At 37.4% G+C, this 18,136-nt stretch overlaps 1 protein-coding gene across 6 annotated transcripts in view; it reads left to right on the forward strand.

The window, feature by feature from the left end:
- Positions 1-18,136, forward strand: part of grm8a (glutamate receptor, metabotropic 8a) — a 244,391-nt gene that overhangs the window by 196,718 nt on the left and 29,537 nt on the right. For all 6 annotated transcript variants that reach the window (XM_014014473.1, XM_014014468.1, XM_014014470.1 and 3 more), the window contains 1 exon segment: positions 6,278-6,481. In XM_014014473.1, coding sequence (XP_013869927.1) covers positions 6,278-6,481 — 204 coding nt within the window.

The raw sequence follows: 18,136 nt of genomic DNA on the forward strand, positions 1-18,136 counted from the left end.
TTCAGTGTCGGAGTTAAACAAGCTGAGAAAAGCTGCGTCACACAGCGGTATCTGTTGTCCTCCCGGGGTAATGCTGGTTCTGAAGCTGTGGTGTCCTCTTCACGTAGCAGTCKAGCCTTTCAGAACCCATTGGTGATGGTGGACTCATTCACTCTGCTCCACYRTGTTAGYATCCWCTGGKAGACATCAGGAAATGACGCTCTTCYCATTCGYCCAGTTTTTGTGAATGATTTATCCCCGTCAGTCATCCAAGCCTCCCATTCACCCCTGAGTGCTGCTTTAAATGCACGATTCACACTGATGTCCAGGGGTTGCAAAAACTTTGTTGTACCTCCAGGAATAACAGTAGGAATTGAGTTTGTTTTCTTGATGGCTGCTTTCACCGAATCKGTGATGTGGGCCCARATACTGTCCAATWTCYTGTCTGTCGAAGATCCYTCGTGTCGTGTCTGCTACTAGCTAAAACAAAATGGCGCTACACCTCCGGCTAAGCTGGCAGTATGGTCGCTCAGCTGTCGACCGGTCGACGCGCCGTCACGTGGTTGTTCGGCGTTAGTTTTCGCACTGACCTTTCATAGTTCCCCCGAGAAACCCCGAGCCCAGCTGCTGGGAAAGCCCTCCRGCTCCAGCATACGTCACTGCATGGGATTCCTTCCCCGCAGAGTGCAATTCGTAAAAAAAGTCAGCAGCTCTTCACTCGATGTTTATCCACAAACTGGTCCTGGATTAAGCTCCAAAGTTTCATCAGTCAGTCAGATTCCACCGTGAAAAATGTCTGTTTTATCCCCTTTTATGAGTTTTTGGCCATTGACTTTATTTAAATCGCTGCTTCCTGGTACAACAGTCTGCTCTGGAAGCCATCGCTTTTTTTCTTTTTTTTTCCTTTCTTTTTTGAGTGGTTGAAGCGAATGGAGCATAAGAGCTCCCTGGTGGCTGAAGAAAAAAATCCACGTATAAGCCGCACCGGACTATAAGCCACATGGTTCAAAGTTCAGGAAAAAAGTCGCHGCTTATAGTCCGAAAAATACGGTACACTATCACATTTAACTGCTTTAGATTTAGTTTTTTCCCTCTTAGATGAAAGTTGTACTCTGCTTTGATCAGCTGAGAGCACATCAGCACACATCAACAAAGCATAAATATTAATACTGTGAAACAATATGTATGAAATTAGCATTAGCCTCAGTTTATGCATGCATGATCTTTGAAATGTGCTCAAGAATTAAAAATACAATATTTTATTTTTAAAGGGTTTTATTAGAAAATAAGAAATATTCATGATTGTTAACAGATGAATGAATGAGTCGTGAATAAAATTATTTCACTACTTAAAATGAATGAAAGAAGTGGAACACTGGCAGGCTTAAGAACGAGTTTTTTTGTTTTGTGTTTTTTAATTTGTTTTTATTTTAGATTACTGTGAATGAGAGGGAATAAAACCTTCATGCTGAKTGTACGTGAAGAGATCCAGAATAGAATTGCTCAAACAGTAAGGGCACTCTGACACAAAACACTTGAACTGATGCACGTTTTGGTCATCTTTGTGTGATTTTTGAATGAACAGAAGTTGTGAAGCAGTTTGAAGTCAATCCACTGCTGTGCCTTTGTAACAAAGTAAAGTAGGAACAGAGTCGACATGTTAAAGGTAAACCCAGGTTATASCTGGAATGTGATTGTAACTGTGGGGTTTAAAAGCCTAAACAACTACAAACAGATTTATATTGAAAGAGAAGAATAATGACACACTGCATATGTTTAGCTGAAAAGAGGATTGCTAAATTATTTTGATGTTTTAAAAATAAAGATGTCCATCTTAAATATATAGTAAATGTATAGTTTTCCATATAAACACAGCTGAGTTCCACTCCATCCCTCTTTTATTTCCATAAAGCTCACTTTATTTCTAAAAGTTAGACGAGACATGGCCAGCTCAATTAGTGATTTAAAAACGGAGAGTTAAAAAAATATGCAAAACCAGTCTGACAAGTTGTTTCAGTTTCCTCACTCCTTCACCAGTTTACTTTGCTGCATTTTTCTTGCCAATAAATGAAATGATAGTTGAGCTTCTGAACAGTTTCTCCTTGTTTTTCCTGCTTTAAATGTTTTTGTTTATTACTTTGCAGCTGGTAAATCCTGTTGATCTCCGTTGCTGCTGTTTTATATTGATTTTTTGACAGTTACACTGTTCAGACTGCTCGGGTCTCACCGTGTTTTTGAATTTGTTAACTTTAAATTGTGAGTGGGGGAAAAAAAAAGTTTGGTTTTGCTGAACATTTAGATTAGTTGATCAATCATGGCGTTTCAGCATGGCTACAGCTCTCTGTGGGTATCGGGTACAGAGTGGGTACAAGTAGAYCAAGGGTATCAGGCCTAAGTTCAGTTTTGAGATTTTTACTGCTGAACACGGTTCTAGAATACATCTGTCAAGTGRTCTGAGGTAAGCCATGCATTACCTRAGCAGATGAGAAGGAAGAGATGAGCAGCAGTAAAGTGGTTGTCGGTTCATAATATCCTCAGGGCAAGACAGGAACCTGGAGAGTCMACTTTTTTCASGTCTGCTTCATGCTGACAAGGATGCAATTTTACAACCATTTAGACTGTTAAGGAGAGACACACCATGACTTCTGAGAATGAGACCCAACATCCAGCWAACCTTCAAACTGATTGGTGTTTACACATACACATTTCAATAAACCTTTCATCAAATGTCTGCACATAAAGCATGGACAGCATACATGAGTGAGCAGCACTCAGCTTGGTGAAACACAGATCTGTTCTGCCTTCAAACACCAGATATAAATGGAGAAGGAGCCTGATGTCCACTGCATCCAGGGTTAAAGCAGCTTTAAATCTGATTGATTCATTAGATTTTTTTATTGAAGTTGRCTTAAACTTACAGTTTAAGGTGATGTACACATCACACCAGTGCTGGAAATGTCATTGTAGTTGAACAAAAGTGAAGCATCTCTTTATTTACCACCTCTCACCCCWCAACCTACATCCTTAATTTTCCATCTATACTGTTTAAACTGATCCTCTGGTTAAGCGATTTAACTACTGTTTGAACATATTGAAGGCAGGCATTCATTGACTTTATTTAATTCAAAATCTATATTCATTGTGTTGTGTGAAGATTGCTTCAAGATTAGAGCAATAAAGTYTCTCCCAGTTTGGATCCTTTAACTCTGTCAGCGACTTTGTTGAATCAACTTTACCTGACTGGATTTTACTGATGACAATTGTTCTCATAAACAAAGCAGCTGGTTAAATAGAGTTTTACTCTTTCAGTGCTGGAAGGAAGTTTAACTTYGCTTAGCATCTTCATTACTGAGACTGTTGACATAGAAACACTAAGGTATGACAAYAATGTTAAGCATTTTAAAATTGTTTGGCTCCATCATATAAAACACAGTTTTGGAAAGTTTGAGAAGCTTTAACATCTGCTCTGCAGGAAGGCCAGCCAGGCAAACTCCCTGAATCCTTCAGAKATCAAACATGCCCTAAAGGCTGAATGTGTCGCTCCAAAATCTCACCYTATCCAATGCATTATTGGTGTTTTCTCACAACCAACCTAAGCTATGAGCACTGATGCATTTTCATCAGCATCATAAATGTAAGATTTATAGCATCATTAGCTGATAACCACATTGATTTTTTCCCCCAGCTTTTTAAAAAATTGTTTTTTAAATAGGTTTTGTTGGGTTTTTGGACTACAGAACACATCCAGCAACTTTTAGTAAATCTGAAATGAACTCTTCTTGCACACAGAACTTGGCAGCATTTTTGTGTAGAGCTGAGTTATGGCTTTTTTTGCATAATACAATTTGAGGGAATAGTTTTGGAAACAGCAGTAGCAGCATGTGCTGAATGACAGTAGTTTTAGCGTACTTTAACTCCCATGTAGACATATTAATTACAGTAGAATGACAAATGTTTCTGCAGTTCTTGCCTGAAGGGTTGGAGGTACCTTACATCCATCAGTGTTCCTGGTCTGTACGGTCAGATTTTTACAGACTGCTAGAATCTTTTTACACTATTATTCATGGTATATGGTGAAACATCTTCCTGCATATTTTACTTAAGTTTTGACACGAAGCTAATGAAGTTTGGCACAAAGTTTTGAACAACCACCCATCCTTGCATGAAAATGCTAATCATTTTTAATGCTTAACCCCCATTTGASACTCTGGCCTGTCGCTTATCAGTTTGCAGATCATGTCGTTTTCCAGTACTTAAAAGTGAAGCTCATTTTACCCAGTCGCTTGTCTCTGACAGAAARGAAGACAACAGAATACTAATTCGGCTGTGGATTTAAAAACTGGGCTTGTGGCCAGAGTTTTAGYTGCTAATGAGAAAAGCTGCCTTTCAGTGTCTGCTAAGGTGTGAACACGTGTAAATCAGAATGTTGAACAGGTCGTCGATTAAAAAAAAATATGGCATTTGTGGAGCAGATTTTCTAACAAAGTCTTAAGCTGTGAAGTACAACAAAGTGTCGACTGATTAATATTTGCAACAGTTTTTGCTCMTTTTAATTGTATTTAATATAAGGAATTTAGATTTTTGGATCACTGAAAAGTAATACACAGGTATAGTATGTTTCCTGCTGCCAGATATCCATGATGACATAACATGTCATCATTATACCCCTTTTCCACTAGTGCCACTTAGTGTAGTGTCGGTACGGTTCCAAGCCATTTCCATTAGGCCAGATCCATGGAACCGGCACTTTTTTTAGTACCTACTTCATTGTGGTTCCAACCGGCCCCAGCTGACACCAAAATGCGACYTCAGAACACTGTTCGTCACTGATTGGCTAAATTTTTGCAAATGTTTAAAATTTCAAAAGTTATTCATCAAATGTGTTTCCATCTCTCATTTTGCCCATTAATGTTTTTTTCAAAATACCTAAAAACCACCTCCACCAACCGCCCAAAACACACCCATTAGAACCAGACTGGAACATCAGTGGAAAACCAGCCGGTCCGACCCGTACCTACACCGACCGTTCCGACACTATACTAAGTGGTACTAGTGGAAAAGGGGCATAAGTCAGCATAGACTGCACTGTGGTTGGCCATTTCAGTGGTTTTTGGTGCTCTGGATCATCCTCATCTGTGCTGCCTATAAGTATCCCAGTTTGGTCTGAAATATTCAGTTCAACAGGTTTTTAGAGACTGGCAGTCTTGGGTTTCTTTTACATTCTCTCACGCCCACTCCAGTTCTCTTTCTGGACACGCACCCAGCTCTTTTATCCAGGTACTAATAGGAATAACTTCCCGTTCCCTCAGATCACCGCTGTCACAAACAAACACAAATCTGGCCATGCATACAAACCACAAGACATCTGCTTATAACAGTGGATTGGATTTTATTCTCAAGACCTCATTAATTCCTTATGGGTGCTCATATTGATTCAGGGTGCCTCTGGACTTGTTAATTCAGCTCAGCCCAGATGGGTTTGAATGCAGTTTGTCGCCCGAAGGTGACTGCTGCTCGTAAGAAATGGGTGAAATGGGCCAAGAATATACTGAGTGGGAGGGAACGAAACACAAAAGATTAAGCATATAGGAGAGAAACAATTCAAATCTAAAGCAATAACAACAAAGAATATATCTGTGACTTTGGGTTTAAACTTTCTAAATAAAACCAAAGAATTAATTATATTGCTAAAAGGCACATGTATCACTTTCAAGGCTGCTTGTGTTTCTGTGTTGAATAGTTTGTGTCAGAGTGAGGTGGGTGGTTGCAAGTATATTTTCACCATAAAGGCTAAATGCAAAAATGCAAATATTCATTAATGCTGAATAAACCTAAAGATCCTGTTGTAATAATTAGCCTGCAGTAATAAAATAAGCTTATACTAACATAAAATAAACAGATGCTTGTTGCAAAAAACACCTGAGTGAGTGTTTGTGTCCCCTCCAGACATTTTTTGACCATTCCCTCAGACAGAAGCACCATTATCAGTAGTTCAGATTTTAAAACTGAACATGTTGTTCTTTTTCTTGTAACTTTGCTGCCAGGGTGAGAATGGAGTGAGAGGAGTTATTTGTCATCATCAGGCTGAGCGCCCTGCCGCCTGTCTGCTGTCAAACTGTCTTGAACAACATTTTCATCTCTTTTGCTGCCTTTTTCTTTAGTTACTTTTTTCACCTAAACTCACCTTTTTGTTTTTAAGTCTTTATCACAAGTCTTTTTGCACTTCTTTCCTTTTGATGTCCATGTTGCACAAAGTCCCTCGCAGTGACCGTAYCTCCAACTTTGTTCTGTTTTACAGGTTTAGAAAAAGTTGGTCGTGACTCCAGCTARGAACAGGAAGGGAAGGTTCAGTTTGTCATGGATGCCGTGTACGCGATGGCGCACGCTCTGCACCGCATGCACAGGGAGCTGTGCTACGGGTACCCAGGCCTCTGCCCTCGGATGGCCAACAACATCGATGGCAAAGAGCTGCTTAGCCACATCCGTGCTGTCAAATTCAATGGTAAGTTTTTTTTATTTGCTCTCTGACTCTAACACAAATGCTGCACATGATTTACCCAAATGTAACATTAAAAATGCAGAAATGTGAAAAGAATGTGGGCTTCAAATGTGACTAAGTTTTAACAAACATTTAGAATCACACTACAGATCCATATTTGTTTTTCCGTGTTTTATATTCAACAATTTTTATAACTTTTTTCTGTATATTTAGGCTGACATCAGCACTTGTAAACAAAGACAGCAGCAACGTTATCTATTTCTGCAGCACCTTTGATTAAAAGCAGTATATAAAAGAGTATATCCCTATAATTCCTTTAACTTTTTATTTATCAAATGTATTTATGAGCAAACACAGAAAAATCCATACAAAGAACTGGACTAATAATGTGATGACTGACTAAATGCTCATATCTTAGTCTTAGTTAATTAATGACTCATGTACAAGTCTACCTCAAACTTGGAGACACAAGTACTTTCTCTGAACTTTTGACCTCTCTTAAAATCCTTATAAGTTCACATTATTAATATAAATTATTTAGATTTTTTAAAATCTATTTAGTTTTTTAAACTGGGAAAAGAATGAACTGAGAACCATATATGGTACTTTGTGATATGTTGCCATTTCTGTGAATCTGTGCAAAACGTTTTTTCAAGGTTTGACCAAATTAGCAGCACCATCATTTCTAAACACAAGATGATCTAAGTCTGAAAATCTGTCATGAAAACCAGGTGACATGCATTATGCTAGGCCTTTATTATCCATACCTAGGCAGCAGTAGCAGCCTAGGTATGTGTGAASTGGATGTGATATTTTTACACAGCCACAGTAGGTCACCTGTTTAAACCGGCCCTCTTCATGTTTACTTCCTATCAGTAAGAATGATCACATCTAATTAAACACTCCAMGGAGGTGGAGGAGCGTAGACTGCTTTAGCACATATATAAGAGTAATAGCTAGTGATAATGTCCGTTTAATGTGCTGCTAACATTTGGAGTGAATAACAATTCCAACTGTGAGCGATGACTTTCTGCTAATGTTTCAGACATAGTTCACCCAGCAGCCTAATTATGACTTTGTGATTTACAGTAGCTTTCCATATTCAGTCCTAACATGTAGAATAAATGTTTACCCAGCTCTGGTTTTAGACACATAAATTCAAACAGTAGCAGAGATATTGATTTGTTATCCACGTAGTAGGGAACATTCACCTGTGATGGAGGGATGAGAAACTGAAGTGACTTAAAATTACATTTAGTGAAGCTTTTACACTGAGCTCAAATAAAGGAGGGCATGTAAAATAATTATTTAACTTTGGGAGACTGTGGCACAAAGGTAAATAATTAGGTTATAGATTTCCATAGTTTAAACATTTAGAAAGGTTTAATTTCCCTGTAAGGGATGGTGTCTGGTGGTCTGGGGGTTTGCCAGGCTTGTGCACATAAAGTGAAAACAATTAATTTTAAATAAGCTTTCTTGTGGTTTTCATTTAATCTATTCTGCTCTTACTTTTAAATGCTTCATGCTGCTTTTCCTTTAATTTGTTTAATCAATTAAAAACAATTATCTTTGAGTTTTATTCCCCTAAAATGATTAAAAAAATTATGTCCCCTGAGCRAAAATACAATGTGGTAGTAGCAGGTTCATCAGGTCTGAGATGCGTTTTTTAATTTGTCTATATGTTAGCAAAATATCTCATTAACTCTTGGTTATATTTTTAGGAAACTCTGATTTATTAAGAGAACCAAATACAAGATGGCTGCCACAGCCAGCTAACCTTTGATAAGACAAAAGATTCATTAAATATATTTCACAGCTAAAATTTGGTCTTTTAGTAGCAGATAAAATGACACGATCTGTTCAAGCCTGTGCTAAAAGAAATACTTCTGAGAAGGCATTTTCAAGTACCTAGTAATTAAGAGACTGTAAAATAAAATATTACCATTTATTCTTTAGCATGTAGCATTTTGCTAGATCACTTAATGACCAATAAATTAGTTTTCAGTCTTTTATCACCTGCAATGTTTCCTAGAAAAGTGAACGTTTGCAAAGATGTGGATTTTTATTCCTGAGAAAAAAATAAAATGTATCTCTCTACAATTCTTTGTTAGCATAAATACAGTATGTTACATTCCAATCAATCAGTCCAACTATCAATTTTCTACTGAATTATAGATATTTTCAAAGTAAAGTATGACATTTATTATTCAAAGAGGGAATTATAACATTGGGCCTCATGCAAGAACATGTTCGTATTCTTATCCTAAATTTCTCTTACTTTTGTTCGTACAAAGGGTTCGTACGAACATGTCACGTCAGATTCAACAAACTCTTCTATCTTCAGGYAAKGTGCGTAAATGAGCTGCGTAAWTTKCACCCGTTCTATCCAGCTGCTCGTGCACGCGAGAGGAGATTAGCATAATTACCACCCCAAAAACACCATATAAGGCTATGATTCCTGCCTCAGATATCAGGAAGTGTCCATTCATGAAAATGACAGCGAAAACTTAAAATAAAAACTTTACGAGTTCAGAGATTGAAGTCCGTCTGTCAGAGATCCAGAAAAGAAAATCTGTCATTTTTAGCAGGTCAGCTGTGGAATAAAAAAGAGCTGCTAAAAGTATAAACAACTGTGTTAAATCATTTTCATTTATTCAGAAGCCGCAGCGCAGCGCTGCGCACCGTAACCCCCCCCACCACCCCACCCCCCGCGCTGCGGTGGTCTCAGATGCGGGTTTGAAATAAGCATTTTAAAATGTTTTCAAAATAAGTCTGGCACTTTGGAGAAAATCCAGGATTTGATCATATATCCCCTCTAGCATGGGAACGTCTCGGTGTCCCCCAGGACGAGCTGGAAAGTGTCTCTGGGGAGAGCGGGGTCTTTCTCCTGCTGCACCCCCCACCCCACGCCGCACCCTATAGCGGATAAGCCGGCCGGACGGACAATTTATATTATATATTAAAATTATAACTCTAATTCAAGCAGAATAGCCTATTGTCAACATAATTATGGAGTGTGATTTATTTTCAACTCAAAATATCTTCAAACTAACGAAATATAAAGTTATTAATGAAGAAAACCCGTCTGGATAACAGCAGACTGACTGCTTGTAAAATATACGACAGGTCTGGACCACTCGTAAATTTTGTTCGTATCTGAAAAAAATCMTAGAATARGAAAACATTGGTGAATGCCACAAATTCTCCTAAATCACTCGTACGCACAACTTAAGAACAAATCWGTGRGTACGAACGGTTCTTGCATGAGGCCCATTGTCTAGAAAAACAGGTCAGTTTATATAAGTAAGTAAAATTTTAATATGTACACTTTGTAAATCTACATTTTATTAATATCAGAATGTGTATTATATCTGTTAAATTAAAACCATTTACAGGATATAAATAGGCGCACCTTTATATTTAAGGATGGAAATAATTATTTCCAGTAATTTCTCCTAAATTGACTACATTTAAAGGTGATCCAGAAACATTTCTTTYATGAGCAAATGAGGTGACTTTAGGACCTGAGACCAATTCACCACATTGTGCAACACTTAGTTTACCTTTGATAGATTAGACTAAGATAGTTATAACCTTATCCCTTTAAAGCTGTGGCATAAAAAGCAGCAGGCAATGAATGTACATTTCTTCAAGGATTGTTAGACCTTTAGTTCTAGACTGTATTTTCTAACAAATGTTGCTCATTTCCAAGTAGCATCGACCCTTTATTTGAAAACTCTCTTATTAATCTCTTTTCTCCTCAATGCTCCAGTTCCTCCTTTTCATTTCCTGTGTTCCTCTGTGCAGTACTGCARGGAATACATAAAACCTGATGAATTACAGAGCAGGAGAGCCCACAGAAAGGTTGTTGTATTGTGTAGATTATAGGAAGGCCTGTCTGATTTAAATGTAAGATTAAAACTGCATGAATATGATTGTGTGGGAATGCGTGCGAGATGTGGGCTGGTGTTTGTTGTCCCCCGGACCATCCGTTTGTCATCGCTTGAAGTGTCAGAAAGCAATTCACAAGCGGACGCTGATTGCTCTTTCCTACTCCAGCAGCAGGTTTATGCTCAGGTGTGTTTCTCAGTTATTGCTGGCCTAGAGGCGAGAGAAATCATCCCATAAACACTAGGTCACAAACTTAATCCCTAGATGAGTCGCTGAAACCTTTTCAATCATTGGAAGCTCACACGTTGAGCTGCAAGTGATCCTGGAGAGTAAAAAAATGGATTACAGTATTAAAATATGAGAATGCAAGTTTAATGTCATGCTGTCTGGTTGTTTCAKAGGCTGATGACTCCTTCTGAAATAATACATGCATCTTTAGTCTTTCACATGATGTTGCCAGAGATGCAGTATGATACATTATGAAATACATATTTGAAAGAAAATTGACCTAATACAAGTTTTCCCTTGGGGATTATTTGCAAGTAAGGACATTTCAGGTAGATATGTACAAATAAAATGCAGTTTGAATTATCATGTTGGTGTAATCCAAGTAAAACTTCAAAATAAAAGCTTGATTGAGATGCATAACTTGTATGTATCTTATAAAGCACAAAAGTAGTGGAAACTYTGTGAACTAGTTATATTAGACAGAAGTTTTTATTAATGCTCATTCAGCTTACATGGAATATAAGGTTTGTTTACCTGACCTGGCAACATCTCCTTTATTTGTTCGTTGTTTTAAGTGAATCATTTTGAAAGTTGTTTCTATCTAATATCAGATAAAATTATTGCCTTTCTTAAAACAGCTTCTGTTTGTGTTAAAAATAGTCTCAATGTAAAAGTACAAAAATAATGTTTAACTCACCAACACTGACAGATTTTCATCACACCTAAAATGCACAAACAGAAGTTTTGGTTGTAGCTTGGCCTCAGAGGCTGATTCCACCTGAACAGTGACTTGGGATTCCACCTGAACAGTGACTTGGTGAAGCCTGGTGAGGGATGAAAGCCTGTGTGTCAGCAGCAGGTACAAGCCAGATAAAAACAAGATCCAGTGAAAACCAGTAAACTAAAGCAGCGAGGGTGACACCTATGTTCATCCGTAACAAAATAAGAATAAGCTCCATTCTCCTGTTGGTGGCTCACACCTGACAACAGACTGGCTTTTTAAAGTGGGTCAGCTCATTGCCTGAATCAGATTCTAGTTTGTGCTTGGTTACTCTCTGAGCATACCTCCACATGTTCCTGCCAGCCTCCATCATAATGAATGAAGTATGAGGGCCCAGCAGGGTTTAAACACAAGCCCCGCTTAGAGATTTAGTAGTGTGGGATCTGAACTGAGTCTTTACTGTGGTGCAGTGGTCTTGCTTTAGCCCAAACCTAAAAKTATCTACACAATCCACTGAAGTCTAAGCGATAACACTATGCTAAGCAGTTGCAGGCACTATGCAGCAAACTGTTGTTCATTATAATGGAAAATCTYTCACAAATAGAACTTTATTAATAAAAATGTAACAAGATATTCGTGCATCAAGCATTAACTGTATGGTTGTGTAGTTTTTCTTATTTGCTTTTTGCTGGCCTGTTTACATCTGCTTGCGTTTTTTCTGTATACCATACTGACAAATTCTAATATAGGCGTATAGATAAAGCTGCTCTTGTTCTCAATTCTGTTCTTTTTGACACAAAGCAAAATAAATAAATAAATAAATAAATAAATAAATAAACATACTGGCTGAAACTGTGACTAAAAGATGTCCCAGAAAATACTTCTTTTTTTTATCAGTCCCAAGCTCTGCAATGTCGGTGCTATTTAATAGAAGCCTGTTTCATGTAAGCACTACATCAGCTACGAAAACTTCCGCTCATATAAATAAAAGACATTTATATTGTTTGTTTGGCCGAAAATATATGTGCGATTGTTGGAGAAACAATTCTGCGCAGCAAAATGTTTCTAAGCGTATTTTTCCCCTCTTTTTTTCCAACCAGGTTCASAAGTGTGTTTGGTTTCATTTCTATAGTAAGAGGGACATTTGAAGGGAAGTATGAGAACTTTATTTTGTAAATGAAGTAGCCAAATTTTGCCTAAATGTCTTTCATTTGAAAGCAACTATTGACTTTTAAATAGTGCAGGGTTTATGCTGCAGTTTGGAGCTGTGCTCAAGTTTATCAAACAGATCTGAGTTCAAAGCTCAAAYAAACTATTAACACCATTTAAATAGATTTATTTGTATACAATAAAAATTAACATCAAGAGAAACTGAAGACTTTCTTTTTTTTAGTAAAGTTGAATATGAAAAGTAAAGTTTGCTGTGAAGGTAGTTAAGTGAAAGATTGATGAACTGAAGAGTTTATTTAATAATTGTATATATCCAGATATTGTTTTAATGATCAAAGAACAAACTGAACCTGCCAGAAGACGATAAAAATGTCTATAAAAATGTCTTATTATTTCTGTTTGATCTTAAAAAATAATATATAAAGTATATCTGAGAATATGGTCTTCATTTGCTCTTAACTAGTTTTGAAATCCTGACTATAAATCTCTAGTTTTAACTTTTTTCCAAAAAATAAATTAAAAACCCTCAAATTATTGTTCTTTCAGTTTCCAAGATATCATTTTTTTTTTTTACTAATGATAAACAGTAAAAAATATCATTTGAACTTTCATGTTATTTCTCCATTATTTTCCTATTGTCTTTTCTGAGCTTAGGTGTGATATCCTGTTGTGCTGTGGCCTTATGTTTCCAGTTCATGAATGTTTAAAAAGTCTAGAGTCTCTGTRGTGTTTGTACAAGTGGCTGAAAAGCAGCTAGGCAGTCTGCTGGATGCTTTTGCTATTGATTTGTATCAGGCTGGCATTAATAACACTAAAGAAGAAAAGTGGAAATAGCAAGGGTAGCTCCAACTGTTCATTTCACATTATAAAAAAAGGCCAGTACAAAAAAAGGTTTGCAGGAACATGGATTCTCTGCTGCTGCTTTGGATTCACACCAGTTCAGCTGCTTGAGAGAAGTGGAGCCAGTGAGTGGGAGGAGATGATTTTGAGTTCTTAAGGCAGGGATGGTTCTCCAGCTGGATTTACACCCAGCCAACTTCACTTGCAAAGTCTAACCTAGCAGTTCACAGCAGTGACAGGGCAAGAAAGAGAAGAACAGGTACAGGAATGAAAATAAGGAAGAATATATTTTGTTGCTGTCAGTTTCATGCGTACTCTGTGAGAGAATTGTTTAAATGCTTGGCATGAAGTCTGATCTGTTCAGCGTCATCTTTAAACTTCTCAGGCTGTTCCTTGTCTTTGCTGTTTGTTTTATTATGAATGAGATTTTACGGTCGATTCTCCAGATGAATTCTTATTTTCAAATAAAAAATTTCAGGAAGCAGTCATTATTGCAAAAATAAATAGCAACACGGACCAATAATTACCCAGTTATGTGGGAGAATTAATGGAAAACTTCTAGGTTTTGTTTTTCATGTGTGCCTTCTTTGTCATTCAAAGAAAAGTGATGGTGTTCGCCTCCAGATAATAACTCCAGCAGAGAAACAAGATGGACATTCTCACTGGAAGCTGCTCGCACTAATTAGATGGGCTTGACTTTGAGATGATGATCTCTGCACGTGGCTGAACAACCCCAGGGATGCACARGAACTGGGAGTGATTGTAATCATGAAGGGAAGGGACTAACCAGCTGGGGGTGACAAAGTTCATCTGCTCATAATGACCTCAGGGAGGAAGTGAAAGGACAACAGAACGGGAGGCGTATTTTATTTAGAGTTGAGAAACTTCACCGGGCTTTTACTTTTTTTCTGGAGAGGGGAAAATGGAGCAAAGGTTGGAGAGGGTTAAAGAGAGCAGGAAATGCAACTAGACATGATGGTTTTGGAGGACAATGAAGGTAAAACATGGAGATATGCAGGGAACAGAATGCATGAAGCTATCTGTGGAAGAATATGAAAGTCTGTTGGGAGAGGAGGCTAATTAACTGCAGGTATTGAAGGAATTTTGCCAAAAGGCATTTTAAAAATATAATTTATTTTAATCAGACAGCAAAAGTAAACAGAAAAGCACTATTTGGCAATAAATAGAAACTTTCAGCAACAATAAAATAAGCAAAACAACATGGCTCAATGTCAGTTTTTATGAAGCCTAAATGCAGAAACTGTGTAAAACTAAAGAAATAAATACATTTTCTGGTTTTACACCACCTTAACCAGCAAGTGTATTTATATAACCTATTTCACATAACTCCATAAGAAATTCTTTTCTTTTTAACACAGTGTCCCTTTTCTTTACTGAGGTTTTTAAATGTTCGTTTAGTAAAATCCTGCAAAGGCATTTAAATCAGTTCTTGGCATTGACAAGGCTGTTGCAACTCTTTGATATTCCTTTTTTTCAGTTCTGTCAGCGACTTTGGAATCATTGTTCACAGTTCTACAATAATGTATCCAGTCAGGTGATGTGGTTGGTTCACCAATCCATCACAGAAGCAACCAGAGACACAAGACAATCCTTCATGCTCACATTCAACTGACCTAATTACAATAACTTCAGACCGTAGGCTAATTGTCATGCTTTATGGTTTGGAAACTGACATTTTACTCTTCAGAATTCACATGAATTACCAAAACGTCCTTCAAGTTACATTTAGGTGTTTTTGCTAATTCAGTGTTTTGTGAAAGTCTAAGCAATGTTTATTTATGGTATTTTTCAACCTGAAACAGATCGTTACTTTGTTTACAGTTCACACATGACAAGATCACAGGATTATGTGCAGGCTGATGCTATCCATTTTTAGGTTTATTGATGTTTGCATCAGCGTCTGCTGCAGTACAGTATGGTGAAGAAGTAACAGGTTGTTCAGCTCTGGTCTCTGGTTGTTGTGATGTGTGTCTTTAGACTCTGCCAACAACATGATGCTTCAAACATACACAAGCAGACAAAACCAGTGTGGTATAAATAACTGACTTTATTATAATGTGATTTGTTAGAAGTTTAAACGTGTTCTAATTATTTTCTGCATTATAGCATGATTGTCAGTTACTGAGACTGTTTTACCAAAAACTGCCACCGTTCTTGTTATAAAATTCTTATTCACTTTCATAAAGCATCACAATTAAATGTGATTCAGGCTGAAAGGATTACTAATGCATGCCTGTAAGAAACAAACCTGCTCAAAGAATTTCATTTAATCATGAAACTGATCTGATTTTATTGGTACAAAAACATAAAAGGCAGCTGCATCTAGATTTGCATGATTTGTTGGTTCAGTATGGATGAATAATTAATGTATTGGATGGATGGATGGATGGATGGATGGATGGATGGATGGATGGATGGATGGATGGATGGATGGATGGATGGATGGAAAGATCAGTAGGTATAAACTAATAAATTTAAAAAAAGTGCCATTTCCAACACATTTGTAAAAAAAAAAATCACACTTTTCTCCTGCCAACAGTGGTTTGTAACTATTTTGCATTACAGTCAATCTTCTTAAGTTGCATTTTTATCCACATTTAGACTGTTTGTTTTGATCCCCTCCATCTTTTTTCCATTCCTTATTTTTCTCCTCCAACGTTTTTTAAAATGCAGCACAAATATTGGCCTGGTAAATTAGTTTTCTGTAATTACATGAGATTACAAATCTTTGTACTCTGCATACTTTTGTGTATCTACTCCTTAATTATTTCCACTACATTGCTGTTCTAGTTTAGTATATATATTAAAACTTATTTTACTGGTTTCTTACGAGTTACTGATTTTTAGCATGCCTTGTTATTTCTGCTCCAATAAGGTGACAGTGTGATGAAAATGCTGAGAGATGATTTTTGAGACACTAGTGAATGTAAAGTTGGAGGTTTTAAGATGTACACTAAAACCATTTGAGACACCTGAGCAAAGGGATAAATCTGAGGAGAGAATAAAAAGCAAGAACACGCTCAAAAAACCCTCAAAAGTCAATTATTTGGTGGAAATCTTTGGACAGGAAGCTAAGAAATAAACTACCAGTAAGCAATGGTGACTAGATTTAAGCAGCTTCTTAGGCTCAGTTGCCTTCTCTGCTGGAGTTTGGTGTGAAAATGAGTGTTTTTGTGCCACAAGATCAGGCTTCATTATCACTTTTCATCTGCCATTTCACATTCTCTTTCTGTGTTTGAACTGTCTTTGTCGCTTTCCCCTATTAGTGCGGTGGATGCACAGCCCACAGATGGGAGCCTGTTGGCYCACAGTCAGAACACACGCACAGAACCATGTTTTATTAATGAACGCTGCATTGGAGTTCTTGTCATAAACATTTAGTCCCTGTGAAAACTTGCTGTTCACCATGAATGTTTCTAAAGTGAACCAAGCAAGACTTGAGGCTTTTGAAGCCCTTTCTGGTTCTTCTCTAAAACTTTCTGAATAAGCTTTTTTTTCTCCCTCTCTGTTTTTTATTACTGTATTTCTGGCTCTAGAARTGGGAGGTTGTGTAAGGTTTTATTTACACTCGTTACTCGATTTATCTGTTTGTTTCTCTGCGTCCATCTGCCCCTTACTGCTACTGTTGCTGTCTGCAGGAAAGGTTTAAAAGGCTACACTAATTAATCTCACACATTCTGCTCTTTTTTTCATTTCCTGTTTCAAAATGGAGCTCCACACTCTCTTGCTTGTATTAGGCTTTTGTTTGTAAATATGTTCTGTGTATATTTATGGTTGCAAATTATTTTTAGTATTTTTTAAAATATGTGTTTGCTGTCAAATAGTTTTATCTTTGTTTGTTCCAGTACAATGACCAAAATAGTTCCCTACATTTAACCCATCATGAGAAACACCCAAGTGGAGCTGAGGGCAACAGTTAGGGAATAGTTACACTGCAGGGTATCGTACCTGTGACATTCTGGTCCCACGTCTGCTTCTCTACCACTTCCATCCTACCGTATTTGGGGGCAGATCTAATTGGGGGTCCTCATTCTTCTTTTTGGTTATCTGGTTTTCATTTTAATCTCACTCATTTCTTCCTAATATTAAAGTCAAACTGGTCTCACTGCATGAAAACTACCATTCACAGTTAATCGTTTCCTCTTTGAAGAAGTATAACGGTCAAGAGCTACGAGCTCCTCTTGCAAATCTAGAGAAGGTTGTGGGCCAGATATTCTGTAGTTCCCGCCCTCAGGGAGAGCTTGATTCAGTGGAAGCTACAGGGCTGTGCCTCTGGCTGGCAGCATTTGGTATCTCGCTTGAAACCGTTTCAGAGGAGCCTATGTCATTATAATGCTCTGCTGTAGCTCAGAGAAAATCTGAGGTGTTAAAATAAATCCAGGGAAATATTGGCGTACACATTTTTACTAACATTTTTTTAACAAGTGAAAGTTGACGTTTTCCCTCACTGAGCGGTGGGAGCTCAACGTGAGCTCAAACCTATTCAAGCTCAGAAATAGATTCTCCTACGTTAGGCTAAAATATAAACATTTTTCTGCATATTTTGTATTTTTATATCGGTTTGAATGTGTATACTACATTTTCTTGTAGGCATTTTAAATTATAGCCACCTTTCAGCTTGCTTAACTTCTGCAGTCATCTGAAAGAAAAGAGACCACAGAATTATTGTACTTTGTAAAAACAAACATTTTAGCTGCTGAGGCAACAAGTCGTCAGCAATCACAACAGGTGTGTGTGTGTGTGTGTGTGTGTGTGTGTGTGTGTGTGTGTGTGTGTGTGTGTGTGTG

This window comes from Austrofundulus limnaeus, unplaced genomic scaffold (genome assembly GCF_001266775.1).
Source record: "Austrofundulus limnaeus strain Quisiro unplaced genomic scaffold, Austrofundulus_limnaeus-1.0 Scaffold115, whole genome shotgun sequence".
NCBI classification, from domain to species: Eukaryota; Metazoa; Chordata; class Actinopteri; order Cyprinodontiformes; family Rivulidae; genus Austrofundulus; species Austrofundulus limnaeus.